The 20,405-nt window shown below is 46.8% G+C and overlaps 1 protein-coding gene across 2 annotated transcripts; it reads left to right on the top strand.

The window, feature by feature from the left end:
• Nucleotides 1-1,352: 1,352 nt before the first annotated feature.
• Nucleotides 1,353-19,808, top strand: PIRT (phosphoinositide interacting regulator of transient receptor potential channels). Of its 2 annotated transcripts, none has more exons than XM_033211118.1 (3): nt 1,353-2,213; nt 10,745-12,093; nt 18,308-19,808. In XM_033211118.1, the coding sequence occupies exon 2, from the start codon at nt 10,765-10,767 to the stop codon at nt 11,176-11,178; it is 414 nt and encodes a 137-aa protein (XP_033067009.1). In that variant the 5' UTR covers nt 1,353-2,213; nt 10,745-10,764; the 3' UTR covers nt 11,179-12,093; nt 18,308-19,808. The 2 variants fall into 2 exon arrangements, with proteins under 2 accessions (XP_033067009.1, XP_033067000.1); XM_033211109.1 differs by having other exon boundaries at nt 10,627-12,093; nt 18,308-19,807.
• The last annotated feature ends 597 nt before the right edge of the window (nt 19,809-20,405 follow it).

Raw genomic sequence — 20,405 nt, 5'->3', positions numbered from 1 at the left:
AGCGCTGAGTAGGAGCAGCTACAGGGTGGGGAGTTAGGGCACTCTGGATAAGAGGCTAAGAGCCATCCCCAAGCAGGGACCATCCCTGCTCCCGTCCCCTTCAACACCACAGCTGCAGCAGCAGCCTCTTCAACCCGGGACACCGGAGTCAGCTGCCCAGGGACCATAATGGCTCCTCATGCCTCCTCATCTGTCCTGCTAGGAAGGGGGTCTGCAGACAGAACAGCTTCAACCCTGGACATGTTCTCCTCTGATGCTTGCTGCCCCTCCAATTTATGTTTATACTTAAATATGTACTTATACACATGTGTATTATATGCACATATATTATGTATACATTCTTTAAGCACTTGCTATGAGTATTTTCTCATTTAATCTTCATAAAAACTCTGTGATGTAGTAATGATCCCACTCAATGAATACATGAGGAAATTAAGGCCCAGAGAAGTAATTCATCCAAGGCCAAATACAGAGATAGCAATATACGTCACATAGCTACCTTATAGAGTTCTGTGGGGAATAAGTGAATTGCTGTATATATAAAGTGCTTAGAAGAGTGCCTGACATGGAGGGAGTAATAAATAAGGGTTTGACTTACAGATGATATTACTCTGCCACACTGCCATGCCCTGCAGAGGGTGGGGGAATAGCCTGAACTTTGTAAAAATAAATAAATAAATCATTTGATTATTTGTATTGCAAAATAATTCACTCTAGGGTTCCTCTGCAAGCCAGGTCACTTGGTTTTACAAACTGATTTCAGTATAAAGTCAGAGGCACCTAAGGCAAAGCAACTCACATCCTCAAAAACCTTCAACATCAAGTTCCCCTGGACACTCAAGGCAGGCCTCTCACTGCTCATTGCCCTGAGCAGTGGTGCTCATCTTCACAGAGGACAGAGGGCGTACTCAGCCTGATCTCTCACAGCAGCTCAGGGGACAGTCTCATCCTCCTAGCTGTCTGCTTCTCTAGGCACGAATCACATAGCAACCTCTGCAGAGCCTTCCAGGATCAGAATCTCCTGCTCATTGCACAGGTGAGGAACTCAAGATGTCAAATATGGGAGAGTCTCATACCTGCCTTGACAGCAGCTTCCTTGGACGGCTCCTAGGAAAGCCCTCCCTGCAGACCAGAGGACGCCCCTCAGTGTACTGTTCCCAGTAGCAAGGATGCCCACCCACCAGTCATCCTGAGGAGCAACAGCTGCTCACATTCTCAGGTTAGTGTGGACCAGGGCAGGAGCCAGCATGCCTTCCAGAATCAGGCAATTTTGCTGACCTCAGTGTATGCATCAGCATCTTGAGAACTGGCTACTCAACATCTCACACCCAGCTTCCCCAAGCACAGTCCGGTAAAGGTTTATAGAGGTGAAAACCTTTTCACCCTCCTTGCACTGATATCATCATTCTCTTCTCATCATGGTGGCAGCAGGCATCGCATGAAAAGCAACAGGGCATCATGAGGAATGATTGGAGGAGTGATGGGGAACAAGCTCTTTTGCCTCTGTTTGAGATGTCGGGCCCGAGATGGGGGTAAGTCCTGTTGTGGACTCCTGGCATTTTGTAACATAGGGTGCCCACCCATAGGCATTGGAAAGTTCCAAGGAGTGTCCTTGCCATCTTGCAACCAAGGGTGTTTTCTAAGTCTGCATGTGCCCCCTCCAATATCCAGAACACAGAGAGTTCCCAGATGGAATTACTAAGGTCTGTACTGAACAGAGCCAGTGTAGCCTGAGTCAGCCAGAGGGTCTGATCCAGTCTTTGGCAACCCATCCCCACCACCATGGCACCACCACACACCTCCACCAACCCAGAAACTCCAGGTCCTCTGATTTCTGAGCCTGGGTCAGGAGAAGCTGCCCTGCCCAGGCATCGATGGAACGCATGCCTCCGTGAAACTTGAAGACAGACTGCAGAGAAGCATCATGAATTTTTCTCATCGTGGCTGAGCGGAGCTGAGAAAGCCACATTCTGAGGACCCATGCCAACAGCTCACAAAGAGTTAACCCATTAGGCCGTCGCCTGGTGAGCTCATCCATCCCTGCTGGAGCCTGCTTAGTTGCTGGGATTCACAGCACACCGACTTCTGGATGTGGTCAGGGTGGCTTTCTCTGGCTGGCATGGACTTGAGCAGAAACTCATTGCCGGCTTCCTCCTTGCACGAGCACCGAGTGATTCCCAGGTCCCCCATCCTCCCCTGGGACATCGAGGACAGTAAGTAAGGAGGGAACGTTTCCCTCTGCCCTTCCTTCCACCTCGCTGGAGGAAAGAGCTGGTTTTAACTTTGTTTTGGAGCGTGTTGTCTTTGAACTAGTGTTGGAAGGCAAGTAGGAACAACAAGCAGAGGAGAGGGGGCTATGCCCTGGGAGGGGTTGAAGCCAGCTTGGAGGCACTGCCTGCTGAGCATCTTGGCAGACAGGGGTGGCTGGAGGAAGGGGGCCGCCCTTTTCTGTGTACCGGGAAGAAGGGAATTTGTGGGCAGAGGGCTGCTTCAGTCCTTCGTGTATAGCATCCAGCCTTCACCGTTAGCAGCCATTGTGGGAAGGGCTGGGCAGGGACTATCCTACCAAATCTAGGTTGGAGAAGAAGCAAAAAAAGCCAGACCATAAAGTGCAAGGCCACCCCCAGGCCCCAGAGTACATGGGCAGAATCTCCGACCCAGGCTGTCCTCCTGGGCACCCCGTATCAGACCTCAGCAGCTGCCAATGTCTTCCTCCTGCAGCTGTGGCAGGTACCTGGGGCAGGTGCAAGAAAAACAAGGTAGGGTGCGCTGGCGGCCTCGAGAGTTTTATCTCAGAAAGGGGGAACAAGGCAGGCACGTGCAAACACAGACAAAGATGTGGCTCAGTCAGGCAACTGTGTGCCATGGGAACCCTACATCCAGGTAAAGCCAGACGTGATCACACACATGATCGCCCAAGCTGTTTTTCTACCCTGTCACTGGCCAGGGTCTGGGCACCAGCTGGGTGGCCCAACGAGGGAGGTGAGTGGCACCTTCCAGGCTGACTGTGATGTTTGGGAAACTTCCCTTCCTTGAAGCGCTATGAGCAGCTGACAGATGGGCATGGCCATGGTGATGGCAGTAGCTTACTCAGAAACTCTCTAGCTTCTACTTTATCAGCCCAGACACTTGGCTCCCACTCACCTTCTCAGAGGGGTGGACAGTCACCAACAGAATGTCCTGGTGAGGGGAAGACAGCACCACCAGAGAAGACAAGGGACCCTGAGGATGACCACTGGCAAGCTGGAGATGGGTGGGGCATTAATGGGGACTCCATGAGGGAAACAGGAGGACCCTCCACTTCTCACCACTCTGAGTCTTCCACAGGAATAATACATGGTGTTACTCCCACCACTTCCATCCTGCCTTCCCCGCTTCTCCCCCAGACTCCCCTCGCTGGGCCCAGCCTCCCAGCAGTGCGGCAATGTGTGCCACTTTCCTCTGCTTTCAGCTCTTGCAACTCCCAGAATAGCCCAGATGCTATCGGAGCTCTCTAGGTGGAGGGACCTGAGGGGCAGAAACTCGGGAAGGGTCAGATAACTCCAGGTCCAAGCACAGCAGCCGTGGAACCTCTTACAATATTAGGGTTGCCAGATGTATTGCCAGATGCCCAATTCAATTTGAATTTGAAGATGAGTAAATTTTTTGCATGCATTGCTCCCATGCAATATTGAAACATTCTTATACGAAAAAAGTATTCATTGTTGATCTGAGGCTGAAATGTAACTGGACACCTTGTAGTTTTATTCTCTAAATCTGACAACCCTATTAATACCAACCGTATTTCAGCACGTTTGAAGGAGGACAGCACCAGGGAAAGGCTGGGGAGTGAGTTCGGAGGTGGAGTTGTACAGGTACGGGGTGGTGGAATGCAAGTGAAGAAAACAAGAAGAAAAAAAAGGCAGGGCCCTTTCCTTGAGAAAGCATAAATAAAAGAGCAGGGCTGGTCGGGTACAGTAGCTCACGCTGGTAATCCTAACACTTTGGGAGGCTGAGGGAGGTGGATCACCTGAGGTCAGGAGTTCAAGGCCAGCCTGGCCAACATGGCAAAACCCCGTCTCTACTAAAAATACAAAAATTAGCCAGGCATGGTGGCAGCACCTGTAATCCCAGCTACTTGAGAGGCTGAGGCAGGAGAATTGCTTGAACCTGGGAGGTGGAGGTTGCAGTGAGCTAAGATCATACCAGTTCACTCTAGCGTGGGCAAAAGAGCAAAACTCTATCATAAAATAAAATAAAATAAAATAAAAGCAGGATTTGGAGGCCGGCAGCTCTGAGCCTGTGTTCCTAGTTGCAAAATGGGAATGATAATAGTATTATCCTCTTAAAGTGGAGGATTAAAAGAGACTCCGCAGGCAAAGAAAGTGGCACACGCCAGGCATCTTATGCTGGATTTGTGGCATAGTGACAGTGGTGACTTTGAGGCTGCTGTGCCACAGGCCCCTTGCTGGCCTCTTGCTGCTTGCTGGCCCCAGCTTGGGGACCCTGGCATCCTTGGCAGCTCCACCCAACCGTCCTGGGCCTATCTCCTCAGCCAAGGCTGCTGTTCCATTCACTATGTCCCACCTCGGGTGTCCTCCCCACTTGTTTTTCCCATAATTTTGAAAAGAAACATTAAAACTGCCCCAAAGAGGGGCGGGATAGACTTGAACACAGAGTCTGGAGCCAGGGAGGCTGCAAAACTCACATTCCAATCCAGATGCTCTCCTCTCCTGTGAGTCATCTTGAGCAAGTCACTTATACTTCTCTGATCCTCAGTTTCCTTACCTACAAAGTGGGGCAAGAATATAGCTTCCCCAGAGGAGTGACTGAGTGGGAGGATGAAATGAGGCAATGCAGACAAAGCATTTAGCGTGGTTCCTGCCACGCTCTAAGCACTTGATAAATGGTCTTTATTATTATTGTATAAAAAGCACCTGCCTTCCCCAGCCACGTGGCTTCTTTGGCCTTGGAGAAGCAGCTGAGGTACATTGGAGATTTTTTTAGGAACTTCGGCCAGCAGAAGGAAGCCTGCCTTGGTGAGGTGAGTGGTCACTCAGGCCAAAGAAGGGAGGCAGGGAGGAGTTGGTCAGTGTGTCCTGCCTTTGCCCCTTCACAGCTGCCTCCATGCTGCCTTGTGAGCTGCTCCCTTCCTAACACCTGGCTGTAAGATGAAAGGGAGTTTTTTACAACCACTGGGTGGGAAGGAACAGGACCAGTGACCTGGTAAAGCAGTACGAGTCAGGTTCTAACCTTCTGTAGTTAAAGAAAAAAAAAGGCCAGGCACGGTGGCTCACTCCTGTAATCTCAACACTTTGGGAGGCCAAGGCAGGCAGATCATGAGGTTAGGAGATGGAGACCATCACGGCTAACACGGTGAAAACCCATCTCTACTAAAAATACAAAAAATTAGCCAGGCATGGTGGTGGGCACCTATAGTCCCAGCTACTCGGGAGGCTGAGGCAGGAGAATGGCGTGAACCTGGGAGGTGGAGGTTGCAGTGAGCTGAGATCATGCCACTGCATTCCAGCCTGGACGACAAGAATGAAACTCCATCTCAAAAAATAAATAAATAAATAAAAATTAAAAAACACAGAATCAGGACATCACCAGCACCTCAAAAGTCCCCATTCCAGTCACTACCACCACCAAATGCAGCCACTATCCTAACCTCTCATAGCATAGACTGTTTTACATGTATTTGAATTTTACGGAAATGTGATCACATCGCATGCATTGTTTCTCTGTCTGGCTTCTCGTTGCCATATAGTCCCAGACCAGCACTGTTTCTTGGTGCCAGCCTGCAGCCTTCTCAGCCTGGTTGTGTACTATAATTAAGTCCCCACCCAGTTGAACACTTCCTGTTCTTGAGCTCCCTCACTCTCAGATGGCAGCTCCCAGGAGCAAGCCCTCCCCTGCCCAGCCCCAGCTATCTTCTCTGGCACCGCTGAGAATCACTGCATTTTAATTCCTTCATCACAACCTTTCCAACCTCAGGAAACAGCAATCATATCTCCCCATGTCTTCACTGAAAAGGACTGGAAATGAATACTGAGAAAAAGAAATTCTGCTTAAGATGATCAAACACCCTCACATGAGACCAGATTGCAATAACCAGCACAAGGTCTCCTAACAGCTTTATGAACCCATCCCTGCCCCACAGCCCACAGAGAAAAAAATAAATCACTTTTTAAATGGCTGCTTTGCTTATGCAAATATACCACAGGCTCCAAAGGGAAGCACACACTGGGTGCCTGTGGTTATGAAAGCACCTTGTAGGGGGGGCTGAGCAAGATGGCCAAATAGGAACAGCTCCAGTCTCCAACTCCCAGCACGAGTGACACAGAAGACCAGTGATTTCTGCATTTTCAACTGAGGTACTGGGGTCATCTCACTAGGGAGTGCCGGACAATCGATGCTGGTTAGCTGCTCCAGCCCGACCAGCGAGAGCTGAAGCAGGGCGAGGCATCGCCTCACCTGGGAAGCGCAAGGGGGAAGGGAATCCCTTTTCCTAGCCAGGGGAACTGAGACACATAACACCTGGAAAATCGGGTAACTCCCACCCCAATACTGTGCTTTAAGCAAACAGGCACACTAGGAGATTATATCCCACACCTGGCCAGGAAGGTCCCATGGCCATGGAGCCTCCCTCATTGCTAACACAGCAGTCTGCAATCTAACTGCAAGGCAGCAGCGAGGGTTGGGGAGGGTCGCCTGCCATTGCTGAGGCTTAAGTAGGTAAACAAAGCTGCTGGGAAGCTCGAACTGGGTGGAGCTCACAGCAGCTCAAGGAAACCTGCCTGTCTCTGTAGACTCTACCTCTGGGGACAGGGCACAGCTAAACAACAACAACAAAAAGCAGCAGAAACCTCTGCAGACACAAACGACTCTGTCTAACAGCTTTGAAGAGAGCAGTGCATCTCCCCACACGGAGGTTGACATCTGAGAAGGGACAGACTGCCTGCTCAAGTGGGTCCCTGACCCCTGAGTAGCCTCACTGGAAGACATCCCCCACTAGGGGCAGTCTGACACCCCACACCTCACAGGGTGGAGTACATCCCTGAGAGGAAGCTTCCAAAGTAAGAATCAGACAGGTACACTCGCTGTTCAGCAATATTCTATCTTCTGCAACCTCTGCTGCTGATACCCAGGCAAACAGGGTCTGGAGTGGACCTCAAGCAATCTCCAACAGACCTGCAGCTGAGGGTCCTGACTGTTAGAAGGAAAACTATCAAACAGGAAGGACACCTATACCAAAACCCCATCAGTGCGTCACCATCATCAAAGACCAGAGGCAGATAAAAACACAAAGATGGGGAAAAAGCAGGGCAGAAAAGCTGAAAGTATAAAAAAAAAAAAGCACCTTGTAATATTTTCAGAGTCTTAGGAAGCAGAGATCCAAACTGTAACATCACCAAGGCCAAATTCTGAAGGCCTTGGTTACAACTCCTCTGTCCCCCTGTTAATGAGGAGGGATCTGTAACTGCTTATTCTAGAGAATGGAATCATTATTCTTGGGTTCAGGGGCGATGCTAGTTCAGAAAAGTTCAGGCCTGAGCAGTGAAGGATGGAATGAGCAGGTTGGAGAGATTCAGCTGAAACTGATGCCGTCGGAAGGATTGAAGGAAAATGCATTCAGTAAAGGACCCCTCTCTGTGTAGAAGTGCCTTGGTCAAGTGGAAGGGGCAGGTTGCAGATAAATGTAGCATGTATCAGGACTTGGGAGCCACCAGCTCCAGACACCAACTCCTTTATCCCAAGCTGTCTTTAACTCCTGGCCAGTAACATGGTTTCCCAAAGTGCACCCCACCACAGATCTGAGTCTAATTCCAGCCTCCCTCGCAGGCATCCTATTTGAGCTGGGGAAGGTGGTTTCATTGTGACCGGGATGAATAGTCCACCTTCCCCAATACAATTTTTTGCTATGGAAAGAAATCTCTCGCATCCCACTCACAAACAGGGATATTTGTAAATGCTGATGTGAGTGGGGCGTGAGTAGCCAAACAGGAAACAAAAGAAGAAGCCAGAGGAGGAAGTGCAGGATTCTTGGCCAGGAAAGAGGGTAGAAGCCAAGGTCCAGAGGCTTTGATCTGAAGAGGGAAAAAGAGCAGAAGCCTAAGAGAGCTGCTTAAGGAAAGTCATCCCAAGCAGGCAGGGGCCCCTCGGAGAACAGCCAGAGAGCTTGAGGACTTGGGGTACAGGAGGAGAGAGCCTGTGGGCTCTACCCCAGAGAGCAGCAAACGCCTGAGCTTACTGCAGGGAAGGATCCAGGCTCCTGCTAGAAGACAAATAAGTGTGTAAGTGGTTTCTATGTAAGTGGAGAAGGTCCTGCGTTTGTCCTTAGCAACCAGTGGAAGGGAGAGGAGGGGAAACAAGGAAGAGAGAGTTGTTCATTTACTTACTCATTCAATTAAAGATACACTAAATCTCTGGGGTACAGAGCACTGTACAGACACCTTGGAGACATCTGAAAGATGAAACAGGGCAGTAACTTTGTGAAACCTCCAGGCAGGGAACCTGGGCTCTCTCCAATAGAACCTATCCTCAGGAAGTATATAACATCAATCATTTGCATCTTATGACCTTGTTGTAAATACATAGGCCTTTGCCTTGAAGCCACATTTCTGATTATGAAATGTAAGGCTTTAATCTAGGCTGGGCACAGTGGCTCACACCTGTAATCCCAGTACTTTGGGAGGCTAAGGAGTGTGGATCACCTGAAGTCAGGAGTTCGAGACCAGCCTGACCAACATGGTGAAACCTTGTCTCTACTGAAAATACAAAAATTAGCTGGGTGTGATGGCGAGTGTCTGTAGTCCCAGCTACTCAGGAGGCTGAGGCAGGCGAATCGCTGGAACCTGAGAGGTGGAGGTTGCAGTGAGCCGAGATCGCACCCTTGCACTCCAGCCTGGGCGACAAGAGCAAAACTACACATAAAAAATAGAAAAGAAAATAAATCCTTTAATCGGACATTAAAAGAATTTGAGAAAGCATTGGTATGGTGAAGTATTTGGTGGGCAAGCAGTGCTTCTCTACAGCCCAGCCCTGAAATTGCTCTACATGGATGACCATCTACCTTTCCTGAGTTGGGGTCAGCAATGAGGTAGCCCCAGTGGCTGAGAGCCATGTAGATGGGCTCTCAATGAGACACTGGAGTGGGCCATTGAGGGAGACTCCATACCTTTCCAGGCCTAAGAATGGGAAGCTGGAAGTTGGCCTCGATATAATTAACATGGAGGGTGGGGAAGGGTGGCATTTAGATCTTAGAAGGTTGCACTGTGGGGGCTGGGCACGATGACTCATGCCTGTAATGCCAGCACTTTGGGAGGCCGAAGTGGGTGGATCACCTGAGATCGGGAATTCGAGACCAGCCTGACCAACATGGAGAAACCTTGCCTCTACTAAAAATACAAAGTTAGCTGGGCATACTAGCATATGCCTGTAATCCCCACTACTCAGGATGCTGAGACAGGAGGATTGCTTGAACCTGGGAGGCAGAGGTTGCGGTGAGCTGAGATCACTGCATTGCACTCCAGCCTGGGCAACAAGAGTGAAACTCCATCTCAAAAAAAGGGAAAAAGGTTACACTGTGAACCTGAGACCTCGCTGTCTTCTGCTGACAGAGCACATGAAAGCCCAGGCTGCACGAAATGGTGTTCTTCAACCTGTGCATAGCCCGGTAGGAGTGACGGGTTCAAATCTGAGCTTGAGCAGTTCCTTATCGTGTGATCTTCAAGAAGTTGCTTCACCTCTTTGAAGCTTCACTATCTCACCTGTAAAACAGAACTAATGCCTAATTCACAGATTTATTGTGAGTTTCAGTTTAATAAAGAAAGTGATGCAGTGTCTGGCACAGGACACGCATGCAGAATTTATCTATAAAGCATCACTCTTCTAACAAACAAATGATATCATTTATGGAGTACTTGCCATATGATAGGTATTATTTCAATGCATTACACCACTTAACTCACATGACCTTTTTGAAAATTCTCTGAAAGAAGTAATGTTATCCTCATCTTATAGGTAAGAAAACTGAGACAAAGATAGGTTGAGTAGTTCCATCAAGATCAGACAGCTAGAAAGTGGTTGGGTCTGAAAATAAAATGCCGTTCAATAAACTATAGCTGGCCGGGCGTGGTGGCTCATGCCTGTAATCCCAGCACTTTGGGAGACCGAGGCGGGCAGATAACTTGAGGTCCGGAGTTCAAGACCAGCCTGGCCAACATGGTGAAAACCTGTCTCTACTGAAAATACAAAAATTAGCCAGGCTTCGTGGCAGGTGCCTGTAATCTCAGCTACTCAGGAGGCTGAGGCAGAAGAATCACTTGAACCTGGGAGGTGGAGGTTGCAGTGAGTTGAGGTCATGCCACTGCACTCCAGCCTGGGTGACAGAGGGAGACTCTGTCTCAAAAAAAAAAGAAAAAAAAAAAAAACTATAGCTTTTGTTTGTTTCTAAAATGGCATCACTTGTTTTAAATATTAAAAGCTACTGAATAAATATTTAAATAGTGATCCTTGTTTTAAATAGTAAAAGCTATTGAATAAAATGTTGTAATATTTATCTCTCACAAGAAAAAAAATTATACCAGCTTGGGTGGTTTCTTATTTACGTGAATTTCATTTCACTTTCTTTTTTGGCTTCAGCACAAAGACCTTGTTCACCCTCCACTGAGAGCGGGGCTAGAGATAGATGCTGAGTACAGGAAGAGTGTGTGAGGATTCCTTTGGCTCCACTCTTGTTTCCAACTTTTGCCGGTCCTAGGTGCCCAGTCCTGAGCAATCATGACGATGGAAACTCTACCCAAGGTTCTGGAAGTCGATGAGAAGTCTCCAGAAGCCAAGGACCTGCTGCCCAGCCAGACCGCCAGCTCCCTGTGCATCAGCTCCAGGAGCGAGTCTGTCTGGACCACCACCCCCAGGAGTAACTGGGAAATCTACCGCAAGCCCATCATCATCATGTCGGTGGGCGGTGCCATCCTGCTTTTTGGCGTGGTCATCACCTGCTTGGCCTACACCTTGAAGCTGAGTAAGAAGAATGTCTCCATCCTCAAAATGGTAGGGCCCGGCTTCCTGTCCCTGGGACTCATGATGTTGGTGTGCGGGCTGGTGTGGGTGCCCATCATCAAAAAGAAACAGAAGCACAGACAGAAGTCGAATTTCTTACGCAGCCTCAAGTCCTTCTTCCTGACTCGCTGATGGTGGTTTCTGCATCTCTCTGCCACCCTGAGTGGGAGAAGATCTGACAACCAACATCTGACATCCCCATGAATGCCATGAAACTGATCCAGGAAAATGCTCTTCCTGACCCAGTGGGGAAGACAGAGCTCAGGGCTCCATCCCCCATGCGGCTGGGAATGTTGCCAGATATATCCACTTTATCTGTATTCTGACTGATGCTTCCTTGGATCTTGGCTGTGGCCTTCCCTTTTGTCACTCTAACCCCTTGCCTCTGCATCCAGACATCATTCATCTAACGCTCTCTGCCAAGTGCAATGCATGCTGGGAAATTCTTCGGGGGTGGGCTATGACCCAGGGAGAACCTCTTGTTTACGCATCTGAGTGCCAGAGCTGGATTCTTCATTTGCATCCTTCTGGAACCAAAACTGACCCATGGAGTTCCTTTACACAGGAGGGATGGACGGCTGAGTTCTGACCCATTGGGTTTGACAGCCCCAGCTCCCTCAGCAGACTTTCAAGATCACAAGTGTCAAACATTCCAAAGACTGAACAATGAAGGGAGGCCTGGGAAAAACACTCTCCAAGATGACATGTGCCCCGGGACATGGCAACATGACTCTAGGGGTTTGTCAGCTGAAAAATTTAACTCCTAATTATATAATATTTACATCAGAGGCAGTGGGGTAGGCTAGGGGATGTCATGGTTTCTGCTTGACCTTCTAACTCCTTCTCATTGACCACTTTCTTTGAACTTGGTCTTTAGCCAAGGACGAATGCATGTTGCCCTAATTTCTTTCCTACCCCTGCCTCTACCTCTGCATCTAGAACAGCAAAATGGAAAGATACAGAGGGATCCTGTAAGATTGTTTTCCCCTTCACGTCTATCAAGATCAAAATTGAGAGGATCAAGTTCCATACCTGAATGATCTGTAGGTTTCTTTTTATTTATTTATTTATTTACTTATTTATTTATTTATTTTTATTATACTTTAAGTTCTAGGGTACATGTGCATAACGTGCAGGTTTGTTACATATGTATACTTGTGCCATGTTGGTGTGCTGCACCCATCGACTCGTCAGCACCCATGAACTCGTCATTTATATCAGGTATAACTCCCAATGCAATCCCTCCCCTCTCCCCCCTCCCCATGATAGGCCCCGGTGTGTGATGTTCCCCTTCCCGAGTCCAAGTGATCTCATTGTTCAGTTCCCACCTATGAGTGAGAACATGCAGTGTTTGGTTTTCTGTTCTTGTGATAGTTTGCTAAGAATGATGGTTTCCAGCTGCATCCATGTCCCTACAAAGGACCCAAACTCATCCTTTTTGATGGCTGCATAGTATTCCATGGTGTATATGTGCCACATTTTCTTAATCCAGTCTGTCACAGATGGACATTTGGGTTGATTCCAAGTCTTTGCTATTGTGAATAGTGCCGCAATAAACATACGTGTGCATGTGTCTTTATAGCAGCATGATTTATAATCCTTTGGGTATATACCCAGTAGTGGGATGGCTGGGTCATATGGTACATTTAGTTCTAGATCCTTGAGGAATCGCCATACTGTTTTCCATAATGGTTGAACTAGTTTGCAATCCCATCAACAATGTAAAAGTGTTCCTATTTCACCACATCCTCTCCAACACCTGTTGTTTCCTGACTTTTTAATGATTGCCATTCTAACTGGTGTGAGATGGTATCTCATTGTGGTTTTGATTTGCATTTCTCTGATGGCCAGTGATGATGAGCATTTTTTCATGTGTCTGTTGGCTGTATGAATGTCTTCTTTTGAGAAATGCCTGTTCATATCCTTTGTCCACTTTTTGATGAGGTTGTTCGTTTTTTTCTTGTAAATTTGTTTGAGTTCTTTGTAGGTTCTGGATATCAGCCCTTTGTCAGATGAGTAGATTGCAAAAATTTTCTCCCATTCTGTAGGTTGCCTGTTCACTCTGATGGTAGTTTCTTTTGCTGTGCAGAAGCTCTTTAGTTTAATTAGATCCCATTTGTCCATTTTGGCTTTGGTTGCCGTTGCTTTTGGTGTTTTAGACATGAAGTCCTTGCCCATGCCTATGTGCTGAATGGTACTACCTAGATTTTCTTCTAGGGTTTTTATGGTATTCGGTCTAACATTTAAGTCTCTAATCCATCTTGAATTAATCTTCGTATAAGGAGTAAGGAAAGGATCCAGTTTCAGCTTTCTACTTATGGCTAGCCAATTTTCCCAGCACCATTTATTAAATAGGGAATCCTTTCCCCATTTCTTGTTTCTATCAGGTTTGCCAAAGATCAGATGGCTGTAGATGTGTGGTATTATTTCTGAGGACTCTGTTCTGTTCTATTGGTCTATATCTCTGTTTTGGTACCAGTACCATGCTGTTTTGGTTACTGTAGCCTTGTAGTATAGTTTGAAGTCAGGTAGCGTGATGCCTCCAGCTTTGTTCTTTTGACTTAGGATTGTCTTGGCAATGCGGGCTCTTTTTTGGTTCCATATGAACTTTAAAGCAGTTTTTTCCATTTCTGTGAAGAAATTCATTGGTAGCTTGATGGGGATGGCATTGAATCTATAAATAACCTTGGGCAGTATGGCCATTTTCATGATATTGATTCTTCCTATCCATGAGCATGGTATGTTCTTCCATTTGTTAGTGTCCTCTTTGATTTCACTGAGCAGTGGTTTGTAGTTCTCCTTGAAGAGGTCCTTTACATCCCTTGTAAGTTGGATTCCTAGGTATTTTATTCTCTTTGAAGCAATTGTGAATGGAAGTTCATTCATGATTTGGCTCTCTGTCTGTTACTGGTGTATAGGAATGCTTGTGATTTTTGCACATTAATTTTGTATCCTGAGACTTTGCTGAAGTTGCTTATCAGCTTAAGGATATTTTGGGCTGAGACAATGGGGTTTTCTAAATATACAATCATGTCATCTGCAAAGAGGGATAATTTGCCTTCTTCTTTTCCTAACTGAATACCCTTGATTTCTTTCTCTTGCCTGATTGCCCTAGCCAGAACTTCCAACAATATGTTGAATAGGAGTGGTGAGAGAGGGCATCCCTGTCTTGTGCCAGTTTTCAAAGGGAATTTTTCCAGGTTTTGCCCATTCCGTATGATATTGGCTGTGGGTTTGTCCTAAATAGATCTTATTATTTTGAGGTATGTTCCATCAATACCGAATTTATGGAGGGTTTTCAGCATGAAGGGCTGTTGAATTTTGTCAAAAGCCTTTTCTGCATCTATTGAGATAATCATGTGGTTCTTGTCTTTGGTTCTGTTTATATGCTGGATTACGTTTAATGATTTGCGAATGTTGAACCAGCCTTGCATCCCAGGGATGAAGCCCACTTGATCATGGTGGATAAGCTTTTTGATGTGCTGCTGAATCCGGTTTGCCAGTATTTTATTGAGGATTTTTGCATCAATGTTCATCAGGGATATTGGTCTAAAATTCTCTTTTTTTGTTGTGTCTCTGCCAGGCTTTGGTATCAGGATGATGTTGACCTCATAAAATGAGTTAGGGAGGATTCCCTCTTTTTCTATAGATTGGAATAGTTTCAGAAGGAATGGTACCAGCTCCTCCTTGTACCTCTGGTAGAAGTCAGCTGTGAATCCATCTGGTCCTGGACTTTTTTTGGTTGGTAGGCTATTAATTATTGCCTCAATTTCAGAGCCTGCTATTAGTCTATTCAGGGATTCAACTTCTTCCTGGTTTAGTCTTAGAAGAGTGTAAGTGTCCAGGAAATTATCCATTTCTTCTAAATTTTCTAGTTGATTTGTGTAGAGGTGTTTATAGTATTCTCTGATGGTAGTTTGTATTTCTGTGGGGTCGGTGGTGATATCCCCTTTATCATTTTTTATTGCGTCTATTTGATTCTTCTCTCTTTTCTTCTTTATTAGTCTTGCTAGCGGTCTGTCAATTTTGTTGATTTTTTCAAAACACCAACTCCTGGATTCATTGATTTTTTGGAGGGTTTTTTGTGTCTCTAACTCCTCCAGTTCTTCTCTGATCTTAGTTATTTCTTGCCTTCTGCTAGCTTTTGAATGTGTTTGCTCTTGCCTCTCTAGTTCTTTTAATTGTGATGTTAGAGTGTCAATTTTAGATCTTTCCAGCTTTCTCTTGTGGGCATTTAGTGCTATAAATTTCCCTCTACACATGCTTTAAATGTGTCCCAGAGATTCTGGTATGTTGTATGTTTGTTCTCATTGGTTTCAAAGAACATCTTTATTTCTACTTTCATTTCGTTGTGTACCCAGTAGTCGTTCAGGAGCAGGTTGTTCAGTTTCCATGTAGTTGAGCGGTTTTGATTGGGTTTCTTAGTCCTGATTTCCATTTTGATTGCACTGTGGTCTGAGAGACAGTTTGTTATAATTTCTGTTCTTGTGTATTTGGAGAGGAGTACTTTACTTCCAAATATGTGGTCAATTTTGGAATAAGTGCGATGTGGTGCTGAGAAGAATGTATATTCTGTTGATTTGGGGTGGAGAGTTCTATAGATGTCTATTAGGTCCGCTTGGTGCAGAGTTGAGTTCAATTCCTGGATATCCTTGTTAACTTTCTGTCTCGTTGATCTGTCTAGTGTTGACAGTGGAGTGTTGAAGTCTCCCATTTTTATTGTATGGGAGTCTAAGTCTCTTTGCAAGTCTCTAAGGACTTGCTTTATGAATCTGGGTGCTCCTGTATTGGGTGCATATATATTTAGGAGAGTTAGCTCTTCCTGTTGAATTGATCCCTTTACCATTATGTAATGGCCTTCTTTGTCTCTTTTGATCTTTGATGGTTTAAAGTCTGTTTTATCAGAGACTAGACTTGCAACCCTTGCTTTTTTTTGTTCTCCATTTGCTTGGTAGATCTTCCTCCATCCCTTTATTTTGAGCCTATGTATGTCTCTGTATGTGAGATGAGTCTCCTGAAGACAGCAGACTGATGGGTCTTGACTCTTTATCCAGTTTACCAGTCTGTGTCTTTTAATTGGACCATTTAGTCAATTTACATTTAAGGTTAATATTGTTATGTGTGAACTTGATCCTGCCATTATGATATTAACTGGTTATTTTGCTCGTTAGTTGATGCAGTTTCTTCCTAGCCTCGATGGTCTTTACATTTTGGCATGTTTTTGCAATGGCTGGTACTGGTTGTTCCTTTCCATGTTTAGGGCTTCCTTCAGGGTCTCTTGTAAGGCAGGCCTGGTAGTAACAAAATCTCTAAGCATTTGCTTATCTGTAAAGGATGGAATTTCTCCTTCACTTATGAAACTTAGTTTGGCTGGATATGAAATTCTGGGTTGAAAATTCTTTTCTTTAAGAAAGTTGAATATTGGCCCTCACTCTCTTCTGGCTTGTAGAGTTTCTGCCGAGAGGTCTGCTGTTATTCTGATGGGCTTCCCTTTGTGGGTAACCCGACCTTTCTCTCTGGCTGCCCTTAAGATTTTTTCCTCATTTCAACTTTGGTGAATCTGACAATTATGTGTCTTGGAGTTGCTCTTCTGGAGGAGTATCTTTGTGGCGTTCTCTGTATTTCCTGAATTTGAATGTTGGCCTGCCCTACTAGGTTGGGGAAGTTCTCCTGGATGATATCTTGAAGAGTGTTTTCCAACTTGGTTCCATTTTCCCCCTCACTTTCAGGCACCCCAATCAGACGTAGATTTGGTCTTTTTACATAATCCCATACTTCTTGCAGGCTTTGTTCATTTCTTTTCTTCTTTTTTCTTTTGGTTTCTCTTCTCGTTTCCTTTCATTCATTTGATCCTCAATCGTTGATACTCTTTCTTCCTGTTGATTGAGTCGGTTACTGAAGCTTGTTAATTTGTCACGTATTTCTCGTGTCATGGTTTTCATCTCTGTCATTTCGTTTATGATCTTCTCTGCATTAGTTAGTCTAGCTGTCAATTCTTCCACTCTTTTTTCAAGATTTTTAGTTTCTTTGTCCTGGGTACGTAATTCCTCCTTTAGCTCTGAGAATTTTGATGGACTGAAGCCTTCTTCTCTCATCTCATCAAAGTCATTCTCTGACCAGCTTTGATCCGTTGCTGGTGATGGGCTGCACTCCTTTGTGGGGGGAGATGCGTTCTTATTTTTTGAATTTCCAGCTTTTCTGTCCTGCTTTTTCCCCATCTTTGTGGTTTTATCTGCCTCTGGTCTTTGATGATGGTGACGTACTGATGGGGTTTTGGTATAGGTGTCCTTCCTCTTTGATAGTTTTCCTTCTAACAGTCAGGACCCTCAGCTGTAGGTCTGTTGGAGATTGCTTGAGGTCCACTCCAGACCCTGTTTGCCTGGGTATCAGCAGCAGAGGTTGCAGAAGATAGAATATTGCTGAACAGCGAGTGTACCTGTCTGATTCTTACTTTGGAAGCTTCCTCTCAGGGGTGTACTCCACCCTGTGAGGTGTGGGGTGTCAGACTGCCCCTAGTGGGGGATGTCTCCTAGTTAGGCTACTCAGGGGTCAGGGACTCACTTGAGCAGGCAGTCTGTCCCTTCTCAGATGTCATCCTCCATGTGGGGAGATGCACTGCTCTCTTCAAAGCTGTTAGACAGAGTCGTTTGCGTCTGCAGAGGTTCCTGCTGCTTTTTTTGTTGTTGTTGTTAACTGTGCCCTGTTTCCCGAGGTGGAGTCTACAGAGACAGGCAGGTTTCCTTGAGCTGCTGTTAGCTCCACCCAGTTCGAGCTTCCCAGCAGCTTTGTTTACCTACTTAAGCCTCAGCAATGGTGGGCGCCCCTCCCCCAGCCTCACTGCTGCCTTGCAGTTAAATCACAGACTGCTGTGTTAGCAATGAGGGAGGCTCTGTAGGCATGGGACCGTCCCAGCCAGGTGTGGGATATATTCTCCTGGTGTGCCCGTTTGCTTAAAGCACAGTATTGGGGTGGGAGTCACCTGATTTTCCAGGTGTTATGTGTCTCAGTTCCCCTGGCTAGGAAAAGGGATTTCCTTCCCCCTTGCGCTTCCCAGGTGAGGCGATGCCTCGCCCTGCTTCAGCTCTCACTGGTCGGGCTGCAGCAGCTGACCAGCGCCGATTTTCCGGCACCCCCTCGTGAGATGACCCCAGTACCTCAGTTGAAAATGCAGAAATCACTGGTCTTCTGTGTCACTCGTGCTGGGAGTTGGAGACTGGAGCTGTTCCTATTTGGCCATCTTGCTCCCCCCTCCGATCTGTAGGTTTCTAGAGATGGAATTCACGTTAGAAAATTCCAACTTCTGTTATCCCTGCCCCCGCCCACCATAAAAGTCAACACTTATTCAGTGTCCCGCTGTGGGATAAGCCCTGGCTGGGAGCAAGACTGATCCCTGCTGTCTTCTTGCTTCCCAAGGTGAGAGAGGCACCCAAGCCAACCAGCAAAATATAGATGGTTGTGGGAACACACAGGAGGTATCTACCCTAAACTTGAGAGAGGACAGAGAAATTCCTGGAGGCCATGTCCTCCAACCCAGAAACAAAAGGAAGGATAAGAGTTGCCAAAGAGAGGAAAGAACAGCATTGGAAATAGCAGCGCTGCCATGTGTGTACAGGAGCAGCTTGGGGAAGGAGAAGCACGATGGAATTAGGAAACTGCATGGCCACTTGTCTGACTCCCAGATGTTTTTACTTCATCCCTCTCTTGGCCGACTTCCCACCTCTTCCCCAAGTGCCTAGTGTAGCTCCTCCTGGAGGCACATTGAGGGACTCCTGGGGTCTATGGTAGAGACGGGAAGTGGATTTCCAGAAGGCCTGCCAAGCAGAGAGTCCCTGATAGGTAAATGTTTCTGTAACTCCCTGTGGCAATCAAGAGGCCCATAGGTGAAGGAACAGAAGTGGTACCTGTGAGGGAGCCAGTCACACTGCCGTAGGCCAAGCCAAAGACTCCTGGAGAGCATTTGGTAATGAGGTGTGAGAGGAGAGCATCCTGCACCAGAATCACCCTTGTCTTGAGGTAATTCTCTTCACTCCTCCGCCTTGTGGCCTCCCCAGTCACCATGGCCCTCCAGATATCCCCGTCCTCCATGGCAGTTCCATATGCAGAGCCGGAATCCATCCTTGTTCCCTCTACATTGTGGGAAAATCCATGGAGGCAAGCACTTTTGTCATGGGGACTGCCCCTTACCTGACCCACCCACGGAGTCAGTTTGGGGAACTCATGGCTGTTGAGGCTCACCCAGGATGGCCATAGCCTTCATGCAGACCCATGCCAGTGTGGCCAGGTCTCTAGCTCACCTCTAGCCTTGTACACAGGCGGTCAGGACCAATCTTGGGAGTGTTGCAAGTGCTATGTCATTAATCGTAGTTTTAGTGCCTCAGTGACAAACCTTGCAGATCATTTTCCTTCTTCTGACATGAATGCAGATTTGAGATTGGCCCTATAGTATCACCCTTGCATTTCTCGATGCGTTCTTAAATGGGAGCAAATGGGATGGGCCCCAAATCACTCACTGGAAACTCATACTCCAGGTGCCTCATTTCCTCTGCCCAGGAGCTTGTAGCCTGGGCACAGCTATATGAGGTGGGCCCATTTGGATGCTGCTATCACGGATGTCTTAGTGGAAGGAAGTTTGAGGACAACCACAACTCTAGAAGTCCAGGTTCTGGATTCACTTTGCAGACTCTAGCAGTACCTGCCTCCATTCCCTGCCCACTCAAGCTAATTTCTCAGCAGAGAAAACATGAGGAAATATCCCCAAACATTGTCATCCCCACTGGGATCCTCCACATGAGTGTGGGCTGGAAACGTTCCAGGGTCACACTGAGGCAGGACATTGAGGTGTTTGCCAATGCCTGTTGCCCCATGGAAGGCTGAAGTATGGATGCACCTGATCTGGGAATGCAGCCCAGGTCAGACTCCACATTTCTGCAACAAAGCTTCACCTGCAATGACTCTTTTCATGTCAGTGGGTCAAAGGACAGAACCAGCTTCCATGTTTTCAGCTCACTAGATTGTATCATGCTCCCCATGGCTATTATGTTTGGGAGAGTTTGATGTAACCCGAAGCCTAAAGGAGTCAAGGTAATGTTGAATTGTATTCAATGTAACAGTGTCTGCTGTGTTTTCATTCCTCTCTCCAGGAATTTCAAGACTATGTCCACCAATTAATTCCTCCAAAACGCACCCCACCCTCCATTGCCACACATCCTTCTCCCCAGATTGCTACCTGGGAGAAAATGGACAGAATGGGTTTTGTGCATGGTTCCTCGGGCATCTTGTAGGAACTGATGACCCTACTCTGAGATGCTGACGGGGCAGAGACCAGCAGCTTCCAACTCTTTCCATCCCCAAAAGTCAAG

Source organism: Trachypithecus francoisi, unplaced genomic scaffold, assembly GCF_009764315.1.
Source record: "Trachypithecus francoisi isolate TF-2019V2 unplaced genomic scaffold, Tfra_2.0 Contig00358, whole genome shotgun sequence".
NCBI lineage: Eukaryota > Metazoa > Chordata > Mammalia > Primates > Cercopithecidae > Trachypithecus > Trachypithecus francoisi.
The sequence above is the reverse complement of the archived record's forward strand: the minus strand, read 5'-3'. Positions and strand labels throughout refer to the sequence as shown.